At 65.2% G+C, this 22,421-nt stretch overlaps 3 protein-coding genes across 4 annotated transcripts; 2 read left to right on the plus strand and 1 right to left on the minus strand.

The window, feature by feature from the left end:
* Positions 1–2,295: 2,295 nt before the first annotated feature.
* FKBP11 (FKBP prolyl isomerase 11) lies at positions 2,296–6,089 on the plus strand. The gene is made up of 6 exons (XM_065576633.1): positions 2,296–2,478; positions 2,574–2,639; positions 3,283–3,370; positions 4,149–4,182; positions 5,261–5,331; positions 5,853–6,089. Exons 1-6 carry the CDS (start codon positions 2,365–2,367, stop codon positions 6,068–6,070), a joined length of 591 nt encoding a protein of 196 aa, XP_065432705.1. The 5' UTR covers positions 2,296–2,364; the 3' UTR covers positions 6,071–6,089.
* A 331-nt stretch (positions 6,090–6,420) lies between these two features.
* On the minus strand, positions 6,421–18,929 carry LOC135977211 (dynein regulatory complex subunit 2-like). 2 transcript variants are annotated; one of them, XM_065576635.1, is made up of 10 exons: positions 18,696–18,929; positions 10,492–10,598; positions 9,908–10,046; positions 9,281–9,448; positions 8,862–9,031; positions 8,464–8,602; positions 7,924–8,121; positions 7,585–7,803; positions 7,094–7,246; positions 6,421–6,887 (listed from the first exon to the last, which is right to left on the minus strand). In XM_065576635.1, the coding sequence occupies exons 1-10, from the start codon at positions 18,786–18,788 to the stop codon at positions 6,588–6,590; spliced, it is 1,686 nt and encodes a 561-aa protein (XP_065432707.1). In that variant the 5' UTR covers positions 18,789–18,929; the 3' UTR covers positions 6,421–6,587. The 2 variants fall into 2 exon arrangements, with proteins under 2 accessions (XP_065432707.1, XP_065432706.1); XM_065576634.1 differs by having other exon boundaries at positions 9,908–10,091.
* Positions 18,930–19,160: 231 nt separating this feature from the next.
* On the plus strand, positions 19,161–22,415 carry RND1 (Rho family GTPase 1). Its single transcript, XM_065576636.1, is given in 6 exon segments — positions 19,161–19,320; positions 19,322–19,369; positions 19,779–19,866; positions 21,614–21,651; positions 21,653–21,724; positions 21,726–22,415. Coding segments are annotated over 6 exon segments (390 nt in total). The 5' UTR covers positions 19,161–19,248; the 3' UTR covers positions 21,798–22,415.
* The last annotated feature ends 6 nt before the right edge of the window (positions 22,416–22,421 follow it).

Consider the following 22,421-nt stretch of genomic DNA (forward strand, 5'->3'; position numbering starts at 1 on the left):
GGCGTCCTGGTGCCCAGCCCTGCCCCCGCTCTAACCACTAGACCCCACTCCCCTCCCAGAGCAAGGCACAGAACCCAGGCGTCCTGGTGCCCAGCCCTGCCCCCGCTCTAACCACTAGACCCCACTCCCCTCCCAGAGCAGGGCACAGGACCCAGGCTGGACTCTGAGTTCCCCCACTAAGGGAGGTCAGGATCCAGCCCCCCTGTTACTCCCTCCCGAGGGCCTGCTTGGGGGTAAACTGATTCCCCAGGTGGCCACTTCCTGGTTAATTGGCAAATGAGCCCCTGGAGCTGGGTGACTGGAGGGTGGTTAGGGGGTCTGCTCCCAGGGAGAAGCTGCTTCGAAAGGCCTGGCTCTCCTAGGCCTAGTCTATGCTTAAAGACGAGGTGGGTAGAGGCCCTGGTGTAGCTCCAGCCAGGCAGGTGGAAGAATTTTGATCGCTGCTCAGAGCGGTGGGCTGCCTACGTGGATGGAAACCCCCTTTTGCCACGACAGGAAGCAGCGGTGCTGCAGTGGTCGTGCCCACAGCGTGGCCGTGGCCGTGGCAAGAAGGTGCTGTGCCCCGAGGAGCAGGGGCCAGGACGGTGCACACCTAGGGAGAGGAGATTCCTGCAGGGAGAACGCCAGGGAGGCCTGTTCCCAGCGAAGGGCGCTTGCTTGCAAACAGTGGCACGGCGCCCAGGCTGGCAGGAGCCTGGAGTCCAGGGAAGGGAGCTGAGCTGAGCAGACCCTGCTGGCGAAGGGCCAGGGACTGACTGTCTCCCTGCCAGGATGAAGGTCTTTGGTCGTTGGCCATTTCCTGTTTGTGAAGGAGACACACACACACGCACACACACCCCCGCCCCAAAAGGGGATGCGCTTCGACACCTGAAAACCTGCATGGACTTGTTCCTTCCCTGGGTGGAGGGAAGCCAAGGTCGGGCTTCGGTGGTGCCCTGCCTGGCCGCAAGGGGGTGATCTGGGACAGCCGGCACTGCCAGACCCCTGTTGCAGCCCACCCCGGTCACTGCCATATACTGTACCCCAAAGCACTCGGGAGATGTAACGCACAATCAACGCAGGGTCTCGCCTCACGGCCCGCTCGCTGGGCCCGCAGGGCTCACGCAGCCCAGCTCTGTTCAGCTGAACATCCACTTTCACAAAACCAAAGGTGGCAGGTGCCGGGAACTGGGGCTTTCAGAGAAACGTCACCTGCCGGGAGCCTGGTGAGCCAACGCCGTCATCCTACCACCAGCCCAGCTCCCACCGTGGCCGTGACCGAGACGCAGCAAAGGGGGCTCGTGCGTCTCCTCCCCTAGGAAACCAACCCCCTGCTGTCTGCCCCCTCCCCCTGCCCTTCGCCAAGCCCGTGGGCCAAAGCCATGGCCTTCCATGGAGTTAGCGCAGCTGGGCAACGCGACGGGACCTCACTACCAGCCTGCCGGAAGGCCCAGTCCACCCAAAGCCTAACGCTGGTCGCTGGGTCTGTGCCAGTGATGCGGGGTGGGGCTGGGGGACTAACGAACGCCCCATTGCTCTCAGGGGAGGGGGGTTCCCTGCTGGTTTGGTGGGAGCAGTGGGGCGCTGAGCACTCTGGAACAGGCTTTGCACCTTGTGGAGCAGTTTGCACCTGGGTAAAGTGTGTGTCAGGGGGGGGAGCTGCCCCAGGGAAGGAGGAAAGGGGGACGTGGTCGCACCCACACCCCATCCTGGCCTCCTCCTGAACCGCCACTGCCCAGCTCCCCGGCTCTGTGCCAGCTAACGCTGTCGCTGGGGAGCCTTCGCCGGAGAGCACACGCCGGAGCGCGGCCAATACGGAGTAACTTTACACCCGCTGGGGATCTGGCCCCATTGGCACCAAGGGAGCGAGAGTGATTTACACCAGCCCTGGAGTTTTGGCCCTAAATGCATGTGTGTGTGCCAGGTGTGTGTGTGTGTGAGGTGAGCCAGGTGTGTGTGCCAGGTGTGTGTGAGGTGAGCCAGGTGTGTGTGTGTGAGGTGAGCCAGGTGTGTGTGTGAGGTGTGCCAGGTGTGTGTGCCAGGTGTGTGTCTGACCGCTCCTCACAATGCTCACAATCCCCCCCACGCAGTGACCCCGAGTTTGGAGCCAGACACCCCCCCCCCCCCCCCCCGCTGTCCTGCCGGCGGGGCTAGCGGCTGTGCTGACATCCCACAGTGCGGGGGGGCTCAGCTCGCACGTGTCCCTGGGCCCGGCCGGGCGGAGCTGCCGGGGGGGGGGGCATGAAGTGCCCGGCCGGGGTTGAATGACAGGGGGTGGGAAGGCACCAGGCGGCGCTGGGCGGGGCGGGGCGGGGGGAGGAGGCGGTAGCGGCCCCCCCCACACACTCCCCGGCCAGGCGGCTCCCGGGCAGGCTCGTGCTGACCATGCTCCCGCACCCTCCGGCCGCCCCCCTCCTGCTCCTCCTCCTGCTGGGGTGCGGGGCGCGGGGGGAGAGCGGCGGGGACAGCCCCCCCCGCGCGCCGCAGCTGGAGACCCTGGTGAGGGGGGGCGCGCCGGAACGGGGTGCGGGGGGGGGGAGACGGGGGGGACCCCGGCGCCAGAGCTGTGACCCCCCCTTGCGCTCGCCCCGCAGGTGGCGCCCCCCGAGGACTGCGCGGCGCGCTCGGCGCTGGGGGACACGGTGGAGATTCACTACACGGTAAGGGGGGGGCGGGGGGAGCCGCCGGACACGTCAGCACGGGCGGCTCCTTCCGCCCGGGGCGGGGCCAGGCCGGGCCGGGGCGGCTCCCACCTGGCCCGCACGTGCGCCCGGGCGGGGGGCGCTGAGCCCCAGACGTGGCGGTGCCCGGGGGTGAGGGGGAGACTGGGCCCCCTCCGGCTGGGGCAGTGAGCGGCTCCCGGGGCGGGGCGGGGGAGTGCCCCTGAGTCTCTGGGGCATAGGAATGGCAGGGGGGCAGTGCCCCCTGTGGGGGGGACGGGACAGTGCCCCGGGGGGGGGGAGATTGGGGACAGTGCCCCCTGTGTCGGGGGTCCTGCAGTCGTGTCCCCCTCCCAGGAACGGCACAGGGCAGAACTCTGGCCCTTCTGCCCCCTTTGCCCTTCACCCGGCTTTGTTCCCACATCTGCCCCCCGCCCTGCTGTGCCCGCTCGCCCCCGCTGCCCACCCCGGGGAGGCCTAGGGTCGGGGCCGGCGTCCCCATGGCAGGGCCCTTTGCACGTCTGTCGGCGGTGGCGCAGCAGGAGCTCCCTCGCCCCAGGGCCCCGCGCCCGAGCTGGCCCTGGTCTGGCGGCAGGGTGCCCGCGCTGGGGGTTACCCGCGTGTGTCCAATGTCCCCCCACAGGGCAGCTTGGAGGATGGGCGGATCATCGACACCTCGCTCTCGCGGGACCCCCTGCAGGTGGAGCTGGGTAAAAAACAGGTGATCCCTGGTACGTGAGCCTGGGCCCCAATGTGGGGAGGAGGCTGGGCTGGGCCTCCAGAGATCTGGGCTCTCTGCCATTGGCTGCGTGCGTGCCCTTGGCCGTCACTTAACCCCCCACCTCCCCGGCAAGTGGGGGGGCTGCTCTCAGTCAGGGCCTGTTCAGCGCCTGGTGCGACAGGGGCCTCTAGGTACTACTGACATACTAACTGCAGTGGAAGGTGCAGGTCTCTGTTGGCGTCGGCTGGAAGGATCAGGTGCCCCCCGGGCCCCCTGCACTGCTCCGAATCCGGCTGCCCCTGGAACGCACCGACATGTTCCCCTGCCTGTCCTCTCTGCAGTGACAGTCTGTGAAGGGGCCACCGCCCCTTGCCGGTGTTTGTGTGACAGAACCTCCCCTCCCACGTCCAGCCCTTGCAGATGTTCCGCCGGGTTGGGGGGCGCGGGGAGTATTAGGAATTCCCCGGCTTGGCCCGGGCTCCAATTGGGAGGCTTCTCTCGTAACCCTGCTGAATGATCAGACCCGTCCAGATCCCTGGCTCCCACTTCCTAGGCACCCCGGCCCGCGCTGTCCCTGCCTCACTGGGGCCGCCTTCAGCAGCTTAGCCCCCCTGGTGCCGTGAGCCTGCCAGAGCTCAGCGGGGCCGGGGGCTCGGAAGGGAGGCCTCCTGCGACAGGGGGTGGGGAGAAGAGCAATCCCAAAGAGGCCCCGTCACCCAGGAGGGTAGGAACCCTTTCAGAGAATCCCCCTGATTTGTGTCTCTTCTGTGGTTTTTCCCTCCTCCCAGGCTTGGAGCAAAGCTTGCTAGACATGTGCGTTGGGTAAGTGAGGCCCTGGCTTGCTAGCGAGAGCAGTGATCGTGTGGCTGGGGAAAGGCATCCTGGCTCCGTGCTCTCGGCCAAAGCAATAGACAAGCTGGGGACCCTCGGCGCTCCCCTTCCGCTCCGGGATGGGGCTGGATCAGTGGAGTGGGCAGGGGGCTGGAGACCCAAACATGGTAAAAATCAGGTCAGAGCCTAGGCAGGGGCCCAGCTCTTCGCTGTACCTGCATTTTCTCTCCAGGAAGCTGGGCGTGGGTCCCGGTGTGTGCTCATCTCCAGGAGCAGGAAGGGGGCTCTCTGCCTGCCCTCTGGGCTGGGCTGCCCACTGGGGGCAGGGGCGAGGTGCTCTCTGCCTGCCCTCTGGGCTGGGCTGCCCACTGGGGGCAGGGGCGAGGCGCTCTCTGCCTGCCCTCTGGGCTGGGCTGCCCACTGGGGGCGGGGGCGAGGCGCTCTCTGCCTCCCCTCTGGGCTGGGCTGCCCACTGGGGGCAGGGGCGAGGCGCTCTCTGCCTGCCCTCTGGGCTGGGCTGCCCACTGGGGGCGGGGGCGAGGCGCTCCCTTCCTGCGGACTGGCTTTCTGCAGCCAGGTGCAGGTGGTTGGGCCTGCAAGCACTTGGAGATGCGCATGCAGCCCTGATACTAGCCCACCCAGGGCTGGATGCGAAACCACGCAGGAAGCTGCTCTCGGTCACTGAGCCAGTGCCCCAACCACCTGCCGCTGGACGTGCTGCCTTGGAGAGGAGGCCCTAATGCATTCTCGTTATTTTAACGCCTCCAGGCCCTTCTCCTTGGACACGGGCTGGTACCCTCAGCATCCTGCCCCCAGCCCAGCTCTATCGCTTATGTTCTACCCATGTACAATTGCAGTTTGATTCGGCATTAGGCACGTCTTGTCCTGAACTGTGATGGAGTTGTGCTGGGTGGCTGCGGTGCTCCACCCCAGCAGTGGTTGCACTTCCCTGGTGGATGGGGTGCCTTGGGCAGGGGATGCTGCGTGCGAACGGCAGGGCTGTGGCTATGCTGCCAAAGGGCAGAAGGTTGGGCCCTTGCTCTGATGTGCCTCTCCCTCTGCCTGGCAGGGAGAAGCGGAGGGTGATCATCCCGCCTCAGCTGGCTTACGGCAAGCGAGGATCCCCGCCTGCTGTCCCAGGTAACTGCCGCCTCCGTGTCTGCCCAGCCTGGCTGGACGTGGGATCTTCCTTAATCGGCCTGAGTCTCAGAGCCAAGCCCTGGTGCCCCCACCCCTGGGCAGAGAGCACTAGGCTGCTGTTAGGTCCCCCCCAGCCCTCTGGTTACCCAGCAACACCTGCTACAGATTCTGCTCCCTGGTGAATTCAGTGCCAGGCTGACAGACAGCCCCGGAGCTGGACGCTGTGGCCCGCCAAGGAGCGAGGGAGCTTGGGCTCTGTAGCCCCTTCAGTCCTTGGCCTGCCTGGAGAGGCTGCCAGAGCTGACGTGGCAGGGCTGGGACTCCCCAGAGCTGCAGCTGCCTCTGGTTTGCTCTGGGCAGGGCAGCGTGCGGGTGCCCTGCTCTGGGGGAGCAGTGCTGTCTGGTGCCCTCCCATGAGCTTGGGCAGTGAGCACATGCCCTGTGCCAGCTGTGTCAGGAGCACTCCCACCTCTGCGGCGTGTGCGGGGGGCCCAGCTCAGCCATGCCCCCTCTCTCCCCAGCGGACGCTGTGCTGCAGTTCGACGTGGAGCTGGTTGGCCTTTCCCGGGCCAGCTACTGGCAGAAGGTGACGAATGACGTGCTGCCCCTGCTCTGCATCGGGCTGATCCCGGCTCTGCTGGGCCTGATTGGCTACCACCTCTACCACAAGGCCAGCAGCTCCCGGGGGGCCAAGAAGAGGCTCAAGGAGGAGAAGAGAAACAAGGCCAAAAAGAAATAAACGTCCTCTCCCCACAGTATCAGCACCTGCTCCGTGGCTGCTTTTGTCAGGGTCCCTGGGGGAAGCCCTTTGCTCCCCTCCGAAGGGGGCCGGAGCAGCAGGACTGGCTTGAACCTGGCCAAGCCAGCTGACAGGGCAGGAGAGTGAAGGCATCTCGCTCACAGTGGCCGCCTGCCGGCCCTTTCCCAGGATCAGGCAATCCCAGCGCCGTGCTTCCCTGGGGTAGGGCCTGGCCTGGAGGCTGCAGCGCTGCACCAGGGCTACCAGCCTGCCTTGGAACGCGGGGGTAGAGCCCTGTGCCTGGAAGCCCCTCGGCTCCCCTACACTCCCCTGTCAGGCGTCACCAGTGCGATCATTACAACCCTTTAATGGCAGCTTCCTATGGGCACGGAGTGGGACAGCACCGCCGGGGAAGCGCTCGCCGCTCCTCACGCCCGACTCTCCCAGCCACGCGCGCCAGGCACAAGCTGCCGCAGCTGGCAGAGCGCAGTTCCCAGCATGCCCCGGGCGGGGCGGCTCACAGGATGTGTGGCACCTCGTGGGCAGCCTCGATGACGTTGTGAAGGGGCGGTTTTCGGGGGGCTCTGCCGGCGGGCCCGGGCGCACGGGGCTTGGGGTTGAGGATGAGCAGTGGGTTGAGCCAGCTGAGCACCTCGTCGCTCACCGAGATCCCGTCCAGGTATTGCTTGAGGAGCAAGCGCAGCTTCTGGTTCTCCTGGCGCAGCACTGCCTTCTCCTGCTCCAGAGCCAGCTGCTCCAGCTTCACCTTGTTGTACCTTTGCCAGAAGTGCTCCAGGCCCAGGTAATCCTGCAGCAGCTGCACTTGGAAGGACAGAGGAGAGCTGAGGGGGGGCTCCCACAATGCACCCATCTGGTTCTGCTTGTCCCCTCAATTAAAGAGCGCTTGGTTCTCAGCAACCTTCTCCCCAGCCGCCCAGTGCGGCACACGCTCCACCAGCTATGCCAGCCTGCCTCTAGGTACCCCCAGCGCCCTCCTTCCAGCACCCCGGTTTCACCCCTTACCTGGGCCAGCTGCTCCCCAGGCTTCTCCAGGGAGACTTGCTCCAGCTCCTCCTGCTCCTCCCTGCTCAGCGAGGAGGCGTAGAACGGCAGCACCTTCTCCTCCTCGGTCTCCAGCTTCCGACACATCTCGGCCAGCCGCAGGGTGAGCTCTGCCTGCGGGGCAAGCGAGGCCTTAGCGGGCCGCTTGGGGACAGCTCGGCGAGCAGTGTGTTCTGGACGCTTTTCCTGGGGGGTGCTGGATTGTGTTGACAACGCAGGGGGACGGCAGGAGAAGTGTCGCCCTGGGGCCAGGAAGGGATGATGGGTTTGGGGGAAGCGAGTCTCCCACCAGCCAGGCTGCATGGCTGGGACTTCTCTCTGCTGCCTGTCCTGGACAGGGGCAGCGGTGAGCTGCATTTGGCCAGTGCTACTCCAGGCATGCATGGGAGAGCAGGTCCCCATGGGCGGGGCAGAGGCCTCTCCTGCAGGGTTAGGGGAACTCTGGCCTTTACCTTTTCGAGGACGCCCCTTAGCTTCTTCAGGGCAGTGCTGCTCTCCAGGGTGAGCTTGGCCAGGTTGCTCCTGGCCTTGGCCCTGGCCTGGTTCATCTGGCTCTTGAGTTTCTGCAGCTGCTTGAGGACAACCTCCTTCTCCTCGTGCACACGCCGGTTCTGCTCCTCGGCCTCCCGCATGTGTGCCGCGATCTTGCCTTTCAGGATGCCAATGGAGTCCTGGCAGGGAAATGGCGCCCGGAGCAGTCAGTGAGTTGTTCAGCGCACCGGGAACCCCACGACCCCCCAAGAAGGCCTGTTTCCTACAGCCAGGGCTTGGGGTGGGGCAGCCTCACTGACCTGAATTTTCTGCAGCTTCTTCATCTGCATCTCAATCTCCTTGGAGCTCTTCTCATCCTTCAGCTTGAGGGCCTCAAATGCAATCTTCCGGTCCTCTGTTGCCTCGGTGTAGTTCTTCAGCGCCTGCTGGAACCGCTTCCACAGCTCCTCCACTGTGCCCTCCAGCTGCACACGCAGATAGTGCTTCTCCTCCAGGTTCTGGGGGGGAGACATGTTAGCCCCTCACCCACCCTGAGCCACCAGCCATGCCTGCAGAGCCCACCCCAAGGGCTGGAACCCAAACCCCAGGAGGGAAGCTCCCTCCCTCCAGTCCCACTGGGACTGGGCAGCCCCCTAAGCTGGCAGTGGGGAGGACCTTGTGGTAGAGATGGACTCTTGCCCATAGCCTGTGCCTTAGCAAGCCCTGCACACATAGGAGTGAGGGGGAGGGGCTCCTCACCAGAGTCCGCCACCAGCTGCTGGCTGAAGAACCAGAGGAAGGCTGGTGTCACCAAGCCCCTCCCCTGCCCCAGGCTGGCACGGAGCAGCCTCGGCCCAGACCTTGTTCTTGACGTCGTCCCTGGTGCTCTGGAAGTCCAGCTTGGCCTCGTACTCGCTCTCACTGAAGCTCTGCTCCAGGGCCAGCAGCACATCCCGCAGGTAGCGGCTCTCCTTGTCATGGTGCTCGATGATCATCCCCCTGGGGAAGCCGCAGGTGAGCTGCCAGGGCTGAGCCAGCCTGGCCCGCGGAGGGGACGGGAGAGCGGCTGATGGCTGCCCAGAGAGCTCTGGGGAGCTGCTCCACAGGGGACTAGACCTGGGACGCAGCACAAGAGCCTCATGGCCAGGGATGAGGGCTCGTGGCCCCGGGGCACCATCAAGCTGCCTCCTCATCCCTGTGTTCATCACCTGCCTGTCTGTGCCCTCCCCCAAAGCGGGCGATCCTCCCCCCCCCATACCTTTCTGTCTCAAACTCCTTCTTCAGGGCCTCCCGCTCGGTGTTGTAATCCTCATCCAGGTACCTCAGGCGGCACCGCTGGAGCTGCAGCAACTGGTCGATGTTGTGCAGGTGGCTGCACAGGGCATGAGTGTACTGTGCCTCGGCCTCGGACAGGTCCCTGGCCAGCGACTGTGTGGATGACAGAGAACACTCAGGCACTGCAGCGCCGGCCCCAGAGCCTCCGAGCGCTGTTACCCCAGCAAGCTCAGCGGCAGCGGGGGCTGCAGGGCGCATGGAACGCTGGTTTGAGCACGTTTGCCCTCCTGCAGCACTTCCTCTCCTTGGGGGGCATTGCTAGCCACTCTTCCAGCCCTGTTCATGGACCCACAGAGCTACGCACCCCTCCCAGCTCACCCAGCTGGGACCCCCACTGCTTACCCGGATGACACTGTCCTTGCAGTCCACCACCCGCTCAAAGGTCTGGCTCAGGATCTCAATGTCCTTGCGCAGTTCTCTGGCCTTGACTTCCCGCAGCACCGTGCGCCACTGCAGGTTGATTTTATTCATGTTGAGGGCGCTGTTGTGCTCCTCCTTCGCCAGCTTGTCCTGCGGGGTGGGTCACAAGGTTACACTGGCCGGGTGGGAGCACATCCCAACCACCTACCGGTATCTAACCCGCTCAAGTGGAACCTGCAGCCCCAAGCACTGCGCAAGCTCCAGATACTCCGCCAGCTCCCAGCAGCGTGCGGCAGAAGGACTGATGGGGACGCCCATCACGTACCGCACTGGTTCAGCATTACGAGGGGAGAGCCCGGCTCACGCGGGAGAACGAGGCCCCGGAACGACAGCTCCCTTGGGGGGGACGTTTCAGAAGCAAAATTATAGGTTTCGATTGTTGGCCCAAAAGTCGACATTTTCTGTCGAATGCCCCCACCCTCCCCAAGCCATTTTCCTGCCCAGCTCCAGGTTCCAGATCAGCTCCCAGCGCCCAGGGGGCAATTCGCAGGGGGCACTAAACGGGCCCTGGAGCGGGGCATCCCGCCCCCCCTGCGCCCCGGGCCTCGCCTTCAGGAACTGGGTGAGCATGTCCTCCTTCTTCTTGCTCAGCTCCTCCTCCGCCAGCATCTTCTGCTGCATCAGCAGCAACCGCTCCTCCTCGCTCAGCGCGGCCGCCTTGCGCCCCTTCTTCGGCATGGCTGCGGGGCTGGGGGGAGCCGGGTCAGACGCTGCCCAGGGGGCGCCCCCCACCCTGCACAGGGTCCCTGGTCAGAACCCTCCTCCCCGGCAGATGGCCCCCTCCCCCCACGGGCCCCCTGCCCCCACGGGCCCCCTGCCCCCATGGGCCCTCTGCCCCCTCCCCCCATGGGTCCCCTCCCCCCACGGGCCCCCCAGGGGCCCTCTGCCCCCTCCCCCCACGGGCCCCCTGCCCCCATGAGCCCCTCCCCCCATGGGCACCCCAGGGGCCCTCTGCCCCCTCCCCCCCCAGGCTGCCCCCTACGGGCCCTCTGCCCCCTCCCCCCCCAGGGGCCCCCTGCCTCCACGGGCCCCCTACCTCCAGGGGCCCTTCCCCCCATGGGCCCCTCCCCCCTGCAGGTGGCCCCCTCCCCCCAGGGGCCCCCCACGGGCCCTCGGCACCCCCCCCCCGGTACCTCTTGATCCTCCCCCCTGCAGCAAGTCGCGTCGCTCTGTCTCCTAGCAACAGCCGCTTCCGTTGGAGGGGCGGCCCCTGCGGCCCGGGCGCTGACGAGCGGTCGCTCTGGGAAAGAGGGAGGCCCCGGGCGGGAGTGAGCGACCCCTGCGCCTGGAGGACCCGCCGGGCCCGGCGACCGCCGTGAGGTTGGGGAGGGGTTAGTGGGGGGAGGGGGAAGGGGATTGCAGTGAGGGGGACGGGTTAGTGGGGGGAGGGGGAAGGGGATTGCAGTGAGGGGGACGGGCTAGTGGGGGGAGGGGGAAGGGGATTGCAGTGAGGGGGACGGGCTAGTGGGGGGAGGGGGAAGGGGATTGCAGTGGGGGGGAGGGGGTTGGGGAAGGGGATTGCAGGGGAGGGGGACGGGTTAGTGGGGGGAGGGGGAAGGGGATTGCAGTGAGGGGGACGGGTTAGTGGGGGGAGGGGGAAGGGGATTGCAGTGGGGGCGAGGGGGTTGGGGAAGGGGATTGCAGTGAGGGGGACGGGTTAGTGGGGGGAGGGGGAAGGGGATTGCAGTGAGGGGGACGGGCTAGTGGGGGGAGGGGGAAGGGGATTGCAGTGGGGGGGAGGGGGTTGGGGAAGGGGATTGCAGGGGAGGGGGACGGGTTAGTGGGGGGAGGGGGAAGGGGATTGCAGTGAGGGGGACGGGTTAGTGGGGGGAGGGGGAAGGGGATTGCAGGGGAGGGGGACGGGTTAGTGGGGGGAGGGGGAAGGGGATTGCAGTGAGGGGGACGGGTTAGTGGGGGGAGGGGGAAGGGGATTGCAGTGGGGGCGAGGGGGTTGGGGAAGGGGATTGCAGGGGAGGGGGACGGGTTAGTGGGGGGAGGGGGAAGGGGATTGCAGTGAGGGGGACGGGTTAGTGGGGGGAGGGGGAAGGGGATTGCAGTGGGGGCGAGGGGGTTGGGGAAGGGGATTGCAGGGGAGGGGGACGGGTTAGTGGGGGGAGGGGGAAGGGGATTGCAGTGAGGGGGACGGGTTAGTGGGGGGAGGGGGAAGGGGATTGCAGTGAGGGGGACGGGTTAGTGGGGGGAGGGGGAAGGGGATTGCAGTGGGGGCGAGGGGGTTGGGGAAGGGGATTGCAGTGAGGGGGACGGGTTAGTGGGGGGAGGGGGTTGGGGAAGGGGATTGCAGGGGAGGGGGACGGGTTAGTGGGGGGAGGGGGAAGGGGATTGCAGTGAGGGGGACGGGTTAGTGGGGGGAGGGGGAAGGGGATTGCAGGGGAGGGGGACGGGTTAGTGGGGGGAGGGGGGAAGGGGATTGCAGTGGGGGCGAGGGGGTTGGGGAAGGGGATTGCAGGGGAGGGGGACGGGTTAGTGGGGGGAGGGGGAAGGGGATTGCAGTGAGGGGGACGGGTTAGTGGGGGGAGGGGGAAGGGGATTGCAGTGGGGGCGAGGGGGTTGGGGAAGGGGATTGCAGGGGAGGGGGACGGGTTAGTGGGGGGAGGGGGAAGGGGATTGCAGTGAGGGGGACGGGTTAGTGGGGGGAGGGGGAAGGGGATTGCAGTGGGGGCGAGGGGGTTGGGGAAGGGGATTGCAGGGGAGGGGGACGGGTTAGTGGGGGGAGGGGGAAGGGGATTGCAGTGAGGGGGACGGGTTAGTGGGGGGAGGGGGAAGGGGATTGCAGTGAGGGGGACGGGTTAGTGGGGGGAGGGGGAAGGGGATTGCAGTGGGGGCGAGGGGGTTGGGGAAGGGGATTGCAGTGAGGGGGACGGGTTAGTGGGGGGAGGGGGAAGGGGATTGCAGTGAGGGGGACGGGTTAGTGGGGGGAGGGGGAAGGGGATTGCAGTGGGGGCGAGGGGGTTGGGGAAGGGGATTGCAGGGGAGGGGGACGGGTTAGTGGGGGGAGGGGGAAGGGGATTGCAGTGAGGGGGACGGGTTAGTGGGGGGAGGGGGAAGGGGATTGCAGTGGGGGCGAGGGGGTTGGGGAAGGGGATTGCAGGGGAGGGGGACGGGTTAGTGTGGGGAGGGGGAAGGGGATTGCAGTGAGGGGGACGGGTTAGTGGGGGGAGGGGGAAGGGGATTGCAGTGGGGGCGAGGGGGTTGGGGAAGGGGATTGCAGGGGAGGGGGACGGGTTAGTGGGGGGAGGGGGAAGGGGATTGCAGTGAGGGGGACGGGTTAGTGGGGGGAGGGGGAAGGGGATTGCAGTGGGGGCGAGGGGGTTGGGGAAGGGGATTGCAGGGGAGGGGGACGGGTTAGTGTGGGGAGGGGGAAGGGGATTGCAGTGAGGGGGACGGGTTAGTGGGGGGAGGGGGAAGGGGATTGCAGTGGGGGCGAGGGGGTTGGGGAAGGGGATTGCAGGGGAGGGGGACGGGTTAGTGGGGGGAGGGGGAAGGGGATTGCAGTGAGGGGGACGGGTTAGTGGGGGGAGGGGGAAGGGGATTGCAGTGGGGGCGAGGGGGTTGGGGAAGGGGATTGCAGGGGAGGGGGACGGGTTAGTGGGGGGAGGGGGAAGGGGATTGCAGTGAGGGGGACGGGTTAGTGGGGGGAGGGGGAAGGGGATTGCAGTGGGGGCGAAGGGGTTGGGGAAGGGGATTGCAGGGGAGGGGGACGGGTTAGTGGGGGGAGGGGGAAGGGGATTGCAGTGAGGGGGACGGGTTAGTGGGGGGAGGGGGGAAGGGGATTGCAGTGGGGGCGAGGGGGTTGGGGAAGGGGATTGCAGGGGAGGGGGACGGGTTAGTGGGGGGAGGGGGAAGGGGATTGCAGTGGGGGCGAGGGGGTTGGGGAAGGGATTGCAGTGGAGGGGGACGGGTTAGTGGGGGGAGGGGGAAGGGGATTGCAGGGGAGGGGTTAGTGGGGGGAGGGGGAAGGGGATTGCAGTGGGGGCGAGGGGGTTGGGGAAGGGAATTGCAGTGGAGGGGGACGGGTTAGTGGGGGGAGGGGGGAAGGGGATTGCAGGGGAGGGGTTAGTGGGGGGAGGGGGAAGGGGATTGCAGTGGGGGCGAGGGGGTTGGGGAAGGGGATTGCAGTGAGGGGGACGGGTTAGTGGGGCCCCTCTCCCACCTGTGAGCGTCCCTGCACCTGCAACCCTCCCCCCCCCCCCCGCACACACTGTCCTGTCCAGCCCCCCTGGACATCCATCCCCCACCTGCCACTCCCCTCGCATGCTGCCAGCCTCTTCCTCTTTTTGGGTGGAGCCTGTTCCCATGGTGGCGCTGGGAGCCCTGGTACCAGCTGCTGCTGGACCCAGCCCAATGCCGAGCCCTGCAGAGCACAGCTCTGCGTCCCAGGCCCTGCCAGCTCCGCCATGGGCACAGAGGGATCCCGGACAGGGGAGACGCCAGCGGGGGCCAAGGACCCAAAAATATCAGTAGTGGCCAGTTCCAGAGCTCCCCTGGTGGGAAGGCACCTGGGCTAGTGAGTCAGAGAAGGGAGCCAGGACTCCTGGGTTCTCTTCCCACGCTGTCCGGTGGTTAGAGCAGGGGCAGGAGCCAGGGGACTCCTGGGTTCTACTCAAGGCTCAGCCATTGACTAACCATGTGACCTTGGGGGAGGACACATCCCCCTCTCTGTGCTTCAATTTCCTCATCCGACCAACCCCCCAGGGCAGGTGAGGTTCAGTTCTGGAGTGGAGCCCCCCTTGGGTGGGGGGCTGGGGTTGATTCTTCTCAAACCCAGTTCTGGCCACAAGCCCAAGGGGGATCAGCGTAGAGGTGTCTCGAAGGGCCCCCCCGCCATGCTCCCCCCCCACTACCCCTGTCCTGTCAAGTGGCTGCTTTGGCATTGCCCATGCAGAATGAAGGGGGGGGGCTCATAGTGTTGGGGGTGGAGGTTCAGGGCCCCAGGCTGTCCTGCAGCGGAGAGCCATGAAGCCCGGAGAGGGAGGTTTGAGGTCAGGACTCAGCTGTGTCAGTTATTAACAATACCGGTGACTGTCATTGCCTGGCCCTGCAAAGCGCTAGGAACCCAGTCAGACCCCTTCTGTGCTGAGCCCCCGGCAGGCGGAGCTGGAGCTGGTAAACCAGGTGTCAGGCATTCTCCTGCCAGGCCGCGAGCGGCCTTGGGTTCAGACTGGCTGGCTCAGGGGGGGGAATGGGGCACAGGGTTTTGCCCTCTGGGGGCACCAGCTGGGCTCCAGCCCCAGGTCACGAGTTGACCCAAAGTCATCCCTGCCCGGGGTGCGGAATGGGTTTGGGGGTCTTCGGTCAGTTCCCGCTTCCCAGGCTCCCACATCACAGTCAGACCCTTCGTGATTAGTCACCCTCATCTATTGCCCCCGCGGTAAAGGTCAGGCTGGGGAGACCAGGACGCTGGGGCGTGGGGCAGCTCTGCCCTTGGCCCCTCACCCCATCAATCCCCCTCCCAGGCTGGCTTGGTTCCTTGGTAGGAGGACACCTTGCCCCGGGGGGGTGGGGTAGCCATGTAAATGCACCTGCCCTGGGGAGGGGGGGAATTAGGGTTATTCTTTCGCTATTGTTTTAATGTGGGGTGTTTTTTTGCAGCACTGTGCCCTCGCCCCACCTGCCCCCCCTTCCCCCATTTGGGGCAGGTCCAATTTGATCCGTTGCAGAGACTGGGCCAGGAAGGGAGGAACCAAGAGTCGACCTGTCCCTGAGGTTGGGGGCACTTAGATCCCACGGCAGGCTCCTGTCTCCCCATAACGCCCAGCCAGCGCAGCCAGCTTGCCTCCCAGAGCACGAGGCTCAGAGCTTGCCCCCTCCCCTCCATGGCTGTGCATGACAAGGCCTCGCTCTCCAGACTATCTGCATTTCCTCCTGATGGGAAAAGCACCCGCAGGAAGCCGGAGTCCTGGAATTTCTGAGCCGTTCTGTGCAATCTCCGGACTTCCCCCGGCCGTTCCCCGGCTGCATGGCTCACTCAGCCCTCCCCTTCCTTTTCCCAGCTTGGGCGCTTGCCACCGGTCCCAGCCAGGGCTTGGGCCTCACGGGGGGAGAGGGGATTTGTGGAACAAATGGCCTGGACTGGCACAGGCAACTCCATCCCGATCTCTCCAGGGTCTGGCTTGGCCCAGGGCACCAGCACCTCCTGCTGGGAGAGTCCAGGCCTGCAGCAGCTGCTGAATAACAGGGGACTTGGGGTCTTCACAGAAGCCGCATCAGCCCCCGCCTCTTTTCTGATGCCCTATGGTCCCGAGCAGATGGGCAGCGGGGGCGAGACAGCAAACCAGGGCGTGCTGTCCCATGGCTGAGAAATAACCACCCCCCTCCTGCCTACTCCAGTCCCGGTCTCTTCCAGCAGGAGGCGCTGTACAGACAGGCTAGCCCGGTGCACTAGGTGCTAGGACGAGCCAGACCCTGATGTGTTCCAGGCCAGCAGCTCCCCTGTCTAGAGCAGGATCGTTATGGCCTCGGAGGGACCCCTGGAAAGAGTCAGGTTCAGATCTGTTCTTCTGGAGGTCGCTGAACAAAAGCTACCAACTGCCAGCCCCTGAGAGAGCCACTCCCCGGCCCCTGCCCCCAGCTGCCAGCCGGGGGATTCATTGCCAAGGGATTTGCATGGGTGAGTAGCAGCAGCGCTGTTTACCGTCCAGGCTGGAGAGTACCTGGCAGGCCCCAGGTATCTCGCTCTCCCCTCTCGTGCTAGGGGAAAGTCCCAGGTCGCCTTCCCAGCAGCCAGGCTCCCTTCCCAGCAGCCAGGCTCGGTCACACGGAATCCGGGATCGGAAAGTGCCTCCTAAAAGGCCTAGAGAGGTTTCCTGTTTCCATCCACGGAGCTGACTCCCTGGCTTCTTTCTAGCTGCATCAGCTCTAAGTGCCTGCCCCTGCATGCCCCAGTCAGCCTTTCTGAGTTGTCCGAAAGCGCTTACCCAGCGCTGTTCAGCCACCAGCCTGATAGGGAAACTGAGGCACAGAGATGGCTGCAAAGTGACTGACCTGTGATCACACAGCCAGTCATGGGCAGACCTCCAGGAGTCCTGACTGCCAGTCCTCCACTCTAACCACTGGACAGCACTCTCCTCCCACTGCTTCAATCACATGCCCCCTACCGGAGCTGGGAACAGAACCCAGAAATCCTGACTCCCAGCTCCGCCGCCAACTGCTAGACACTGCTCTCCTCCCAGAGCTGGCAATAGAACCCAGGAGTCTGGGCTCACAGATCTCGCCGCCCCCCCGCCCCCCCGCCCTGGACTCATTTCAGGGTGACGTGCATGGTGTGTGTGTCTGTGGCGGGGGGTAGTTTTCCTTTCAGACAGTGAACTAATGGGCGATCAGTCCCGAGAAGCGGGGGCCTGGGGGTTGTTATCAGACAGTGACCTCCGCTGGGCAGGAAGGGCAGAGCGCTGAGTAATGGAGAGTTTGGAGCAGCGCCCGTGGGGAAAGCCCAGATCCTTCCTCCAAGCTCCCCTGGGCAGCCAGGCCTCCCCGCTGCATGGAGATGGCTGGGGCTAGCACAGAGTCCATGGGGCTTGGCTCCAGCTCCTTGTGGGCACCCAACACTGTGCAGAGCCACGTGGGCAGCCCGAGGAGCCAGGGTTCAGCTCCTCCGTGCCGCCACCCTGATTGCTCTGAGAGCTTGTGCCCACTCACCCCAGGATCAGAGGCTGAGGCGTGGGCACAGGGATGAACAGCTGGCGGGGGGGGTCCTACGCAGTGCCCAAGGGTCGTGCCCCTGGCTACCCCGGTGCCCAGCCAGTCGGACTGCCATTCACCCAGGGAGCCAGGTTGCAATTTCCGTGTTAAACTTTAGCCAGGTCCGGGCCTGTCCAGCCTTTCCTAACAACCCAGCCTGCCGGGCCAGATAGCCCTCAATGCGTGGGGTGGGGCTGGTGGGATTGCGGTGCACAGCCAGGACCCCCAGGACACAGCGACAGAGCCTGCTGCTTTATCTGTCCTGGTGCTGCCTAAAACACCCCCCCTGCCCCCATGCAGATGCCAATACACGGGGGCAACAAGGCTTAGAGCACTGTAGCTTATTCCAGTTCATGGAAGGGAAATGAGGACGGCGGGAGGCACCTCTGCACCCCAGGGCTCCTGCTGGAAAACTGTCCCAGCACAAACCAACACAGTTACCCTGGTCGAACGTCCTAGTGCAGCCCAGTCCTCAGAGGGGTGGGGGTGAATCAGGGCGGGGGGGCCCTGCTGCTGCTGCCAATTCAACTCTGCCCCAAAACGTGACATTTAAAAAAAAATATTTCACATGCTTCCAAGACAATCATCCATTAGAAACAGCTGGTTTGAAAGGAATAGTCAGCTTGCCCCCCCCCCCCCCCAGCAGGGTTTGCAACCCAAATATTGCGACATGAAGACCGAGGGACAACGGCTCTCAAAAGTGGCCTCTGCATATGGGTGTTTGTTGTTCCTGCTGCCGCATCCCACCCCAGGGGTAGTCGGCTCCCAAGGGCGGGTGACGTGATTCTGAGCCAGGGCTGGAATTGCAAAACCTGGGCTCCCGTTGTGGGCACTTGCAGGCCAGAGACGGGAATGTGCTTTGGGGGGGGAGAGGCCAGGCAGAGTTCTCCCCCACCCCTCTCCTATCACTGCCCCATCTCTTCCTGCCCCCGACCAGCTCCCTCCCAAACTCCTCTGCACTTAGTCACGCTGGGTGCTCCTGCTGTCTCAGCCCCCATCTATCCTTTACTCCCATGTGCCCCCGTTTCCCATCCTTTCCCCCAAGTTCTCATGTTCTCCCTCTCTGCTACCCTAGTCCTCTGCAGCCCCTCAGTCCACCTCCCGTACCCCTCTAGAGCCTGCCTTGAAGTCATTAAAGGGCTACTATCAATATTAAGAATCCAGTATCATCAATGGACACATCCAACTCAGGTTGGTAAAACATCCGCAAATAGATCATCCAGACCCTGAGGATTTCAGCTGGCAGAAGAACACAAGAACGGCCAGACTGGGTCAGAGCAATGGTCCATCCAGCCCAGTGTCCTGTCTTCCGACAGTGGCTGATGCCAGGTGCCCCAGAGGGAATGAACAGAAGCAGATACTTATTGAGGGATCCATCTTGTCCAGTCCCAGCATCTGGCAAACAGAGGCTTAGGGACACCCCGAGCATGGGGCCGCGTCCCTGACCGTCACGGCTAATAGCCATTGAATCGGAGTGACTTTACCCCTTTTGATCTCTCTCTCGCGGGGCCGTGAAAATCAGTGGTTACAAAACATTGTCCGGCGGATGCCAGAATCCGATGAGGTGCTGGGTGCTGGAGTTTGAGGGGTGTTGACCCCCCCCCCGCCCGCCCCCAGGTGCTGAGTCACCTCCCCTTACCGGACCCGCATTCCGAGAATTTCCAGCCGGGAGGGCGGCCAGGCCAGGCCAGGCCATGCCAGGCGGAGCGGGAGGGAATCTCCCGGATTGCATTGGAACTATTGTTCTGCATCACTAGTTGGCGGGGGTGGGGGGGACTCGTGCGGACCCGTTAATTGGCTGGTATTTAAGTCTGTTAAGAAACTCCTCAATCAAGAGTTCAGCCGCGGGGCCAGGTGGAGACGCTGCCCTGCGACCCCCCGGCTCGAGCCCGTCCCCACGCGGCTCCAAGCCGGGAAGGGGAGGCAGGGGAGGGGAGTGCTAAGGGAGGCTGTGACTCAGGACCTCTGCCATTGGCTACCAGGCAAGAGCCCTGCCTGTCTGATTGGCCAGGGGAAGACCCACCTCTGCCTGCGATTGGCCGGGTGTGTGCTATATCAAGGCAGCGCTGGCCCCGCGCCCCAGTCCCCCGTCCCTGCAGGGGCTGCGGCGGGGTCGGAGCGAGGGGCCCGTGGCGGGGCGCTGCAGAGCCGCGCGGAGCCGGAGCGGGACCGGGACCCCCGCCCCCCTCGCCATGCGGGAGCGGAGGAGCCCGCAGCCGGCCGTGGCCCGGTGCAAGCTGGTGCTGGTGGGGGACGTGCAGTGCGGGGAAAACCGCCATGCTGCAGGTGCTGGCGAAGGACTGTTACCCCGAGGTGAGCGCCGGCCCCGCGAGGGGCCACCCGGGGGGTTGGTCCCTATAGGCTCCCCGGGGGATGCCCGGTCCCTGGCCCGCCTCTGCCCAGCCTTCCTGAGCCGTGCTGGGTCCCCCGGGAGCCTGCGCCACCCGGGGCGGCTCCGGGGCTGGCAGCCTGGCGGGGGTCTCCTGTGCCTGTGTCAAAGGGCTGAGCCCCCCCCCCCACCCCCCGAGAGGCCGCTGTGGGGGGTGGTAATATGGCTCTGTTCTCCTCCCCCCTTCCCAACACACACACACCGCACTGTGTAGCGTGTGCCAGGCTCTGGCTGGCAGCTGGGCTGGTATGAGGGGCAGCACCCCCCCCCCCCATTCCCTGGGCTGGGGGCTCTGGGGCCCAGGTGGTGACCGGTGCCGGCTCTCCATCCCAGACCTACGTGCCCACGGTGTTCGAGAACTACACGGCCTGCCTGGAGACGGAGGAGCAGCGGGTGGAGCTCAGCCTCTGGGACACCTCTGGTAAGGAGCCCCCCCCCCCCCCCAAGGTGGGCTGGAGCTGGTGGGGTGACTGGGGTGGGGGCTGGCCGCAGGGGAGGTTCCTTCATTCCCTGGGAATGTGTCTGGGGGTCCCTGCAGATCCAGCCCTGCCCCCCACAGCCTAGAATTGGTTGGGTTTTATGGGGGGGGGGGGGTCCTGGTGCAGGGGGGGGAGTGTCCCACTGCAGGGGAGCGTGTGAGGAATTGAACAGAGAGCTCTTGGGGGAGGGGGTCAGTTTAAGGCATGTGACCCCCCTTTGGGTTGTTTAATTCTTTAAATGGGGGGGTCCCTACCATTGCAGGGGCAGGCTTGGCTTTGCCTCATGCAGCCCCCTCCCCCTGCAAATCTTGCCTAAAGCAGCTCATTCAGTCCCCCTTCCCCCCCCCCCACAGTGGGGGTGCGCTTTCCCTGGCATCTCTGAGCATTGGGGGCTTGGCTTGGGAGGGTGGGGGGGAAACCATGTGCCAGCTCTGACTGACCCCCACCAAAGACAGAACCCAAAGACAGTTGGAGAAACAATAGTGGCCCCATTCTAGAGGGGCTGGGGGCAACTCGCCACCCCCAGGGACCCTGGTCCTGCAAGAGCGGAACTGGGGCCGGGGGGTCTGTGATGCTGGAGACTCCAGCAGTGGGTCTAAGAGCCGCTGTCCCCCAGACCACTCCCTGGTGTCCATGGGGTCCCTGCAGCCCAGCTCCCCAGCCCCTGGTGATCCGGGGAGAGGCAAACTGCAGCCCCCCAGAGGTTCCTGGCTCTGAGGACAGGGTGTGCTCCTCCCCTCAGTGCATCACTGCGGGCTCTGCCGTGGAAGGGGGGAGCAGGGGTGGTATTGGGGAAATCCCAGGTCAGGAGGCTCCTGCTTGTTCTTGGAGGAGGGGGGACAGGTCCCCTAAAATGAAGGGGGGACTATGGGAGGTCACATTGGGGAGCCCCTGCAGCAGGAATGCAGCCCCCTCCCTTGCTGCTGCAGCATCCCCCCCCCTCTGGAGGGGGGTCCCAGTCTCGCTTGGATCCCCCTTGTTGCTATGGCGATGCGCTGGCGCAGGGAGCGCGGCTGTTTGCTATTCTAAGCACAGAGCGTCTGGGCTGCAAAACGCTTGGAAGCTGCTTCCGGGGGTGGGGGAGGGCACCCGGGCCTTCCCTTCCCTCCCCCTGTGCACCTGGGCCATCCTTCTCCCCCAGGGATACACGGCCCCCTCCCCACCAGCCTGCGTTCCGCCACCCCCGGCTCCCTGGCGCTGCTCAGCTCTGGGGGGAGGCAGCGAGTTATATAAACGGCTCCTGGAATCATAGAATCCTAGATCATTAGGGTTGGAAGGGACCTCAGGAGATCATCTAGTCCAACCCCCCTGCTCAAAGCAGGACCAATCCCCAAATAGCCCCCTCAAGGATTGAACTCACAACCCTGGGTTTAGCAGCCAACGCTCAAACCACTGAGCTATCAGGCTCAGATGAGAGGAGCCTGGGATGTGGGCTGGACGGGGGAGGACTGGGGGCTGCGAGGGCCCTGGCTGTACAACTGTATCCAGGGGGGGTCAGTCCCCTCAGCGTCATATGTGGGGGGTAGGGGGCATGTGAGCCCCCAGGGCAGCGCCCCCTCCTTGGAAGGGTCCTGCTCCTCCATGGGACAGACCATGGGTGCTGGTTCACGGCAGCTTCTCTCCTTCTCCCCCCCCCCCCCCCTCCCGGCTCACGGGCAGGGTGAGGGGGGTGACACAGACTCACCAGAGACCCCCCCTCTCCCCCACAGGGTTCCCCATACTACGACCAATGTGCGTCCCCTCTGCTACAGCGACTCGGACGCCGTCCTGCTCTGCTTCGATGTGGGCCGTCCCGAGACCCATGGACAGCGCCCTGAAGAAGGTGAGGACCCCCCCACACACCCTGCCTCTTCTCTCCCCCCTCCCCCCATGACAGATCTGACTGCTGTGTAAAGAGGGGAGGAGCGGGGGGCCCTGGGGCAGCCGGCCCCAGGCAGGGATGGGGTGTTGGGCTCCCAGCCAGTGGTGAAGAGCTGGTTACAAGATGAGGCACTGGGGCCCCGTCATGCACCGGGCAGGGCTGCATTGCTGGCGTGGTCTGAGTCCTTCAGTGCAGGGCAGTTGGACACTACCCCCTGGCCCCCCCCACCCGGGTCTCTGATTGCAGGGGGTGGGGTATTTCATAATGGGAGGGCCGGGGCCCCCTCTCATGAGGAGCCAAACACACCTGTGCCCCCAGACCTGCTCTACAGCTGGGGGGGGGGCGCAGAGGCTAAACCTTGGGGGGTGACCCCTTGATTTCCTTCTCCAAGACTTTCTGCTTGGCTTAAAGACTTGGGGGGAGGCCTCTTCTGCCCCACTGGCTGACAGCAGCGTGCCGCTCCCCTGGTGCGCCCGTGCCGCTCCCCTGGGCGCCCGTGCCGCTCCCCTGGGCGCCCGTGCCGCTCCCCTGGGCGCCTGTGCCGTCTGTCTGTCCTGCTGCTCCTTCCACTTCTGGTTGTGCTGGGGCAGGGAGAGGGAATGTTTCTTTTAACCTCTTTGCCAACATGGATCTGAC

Source organism: Chrysemys picta, chromosome 22 (genome assembly GCF_011386835.1).
Source record: "Chrysemys picta bellii isolate R12L10 chromosome 22, ASM1138683v2, whole genome shotgun sequence".
Classification (NCBI taxonomy): Eukaryota; Metazoa; Chordata; order Testudines; family Emydidae; genus Chrysemys; species Chrysemys picta.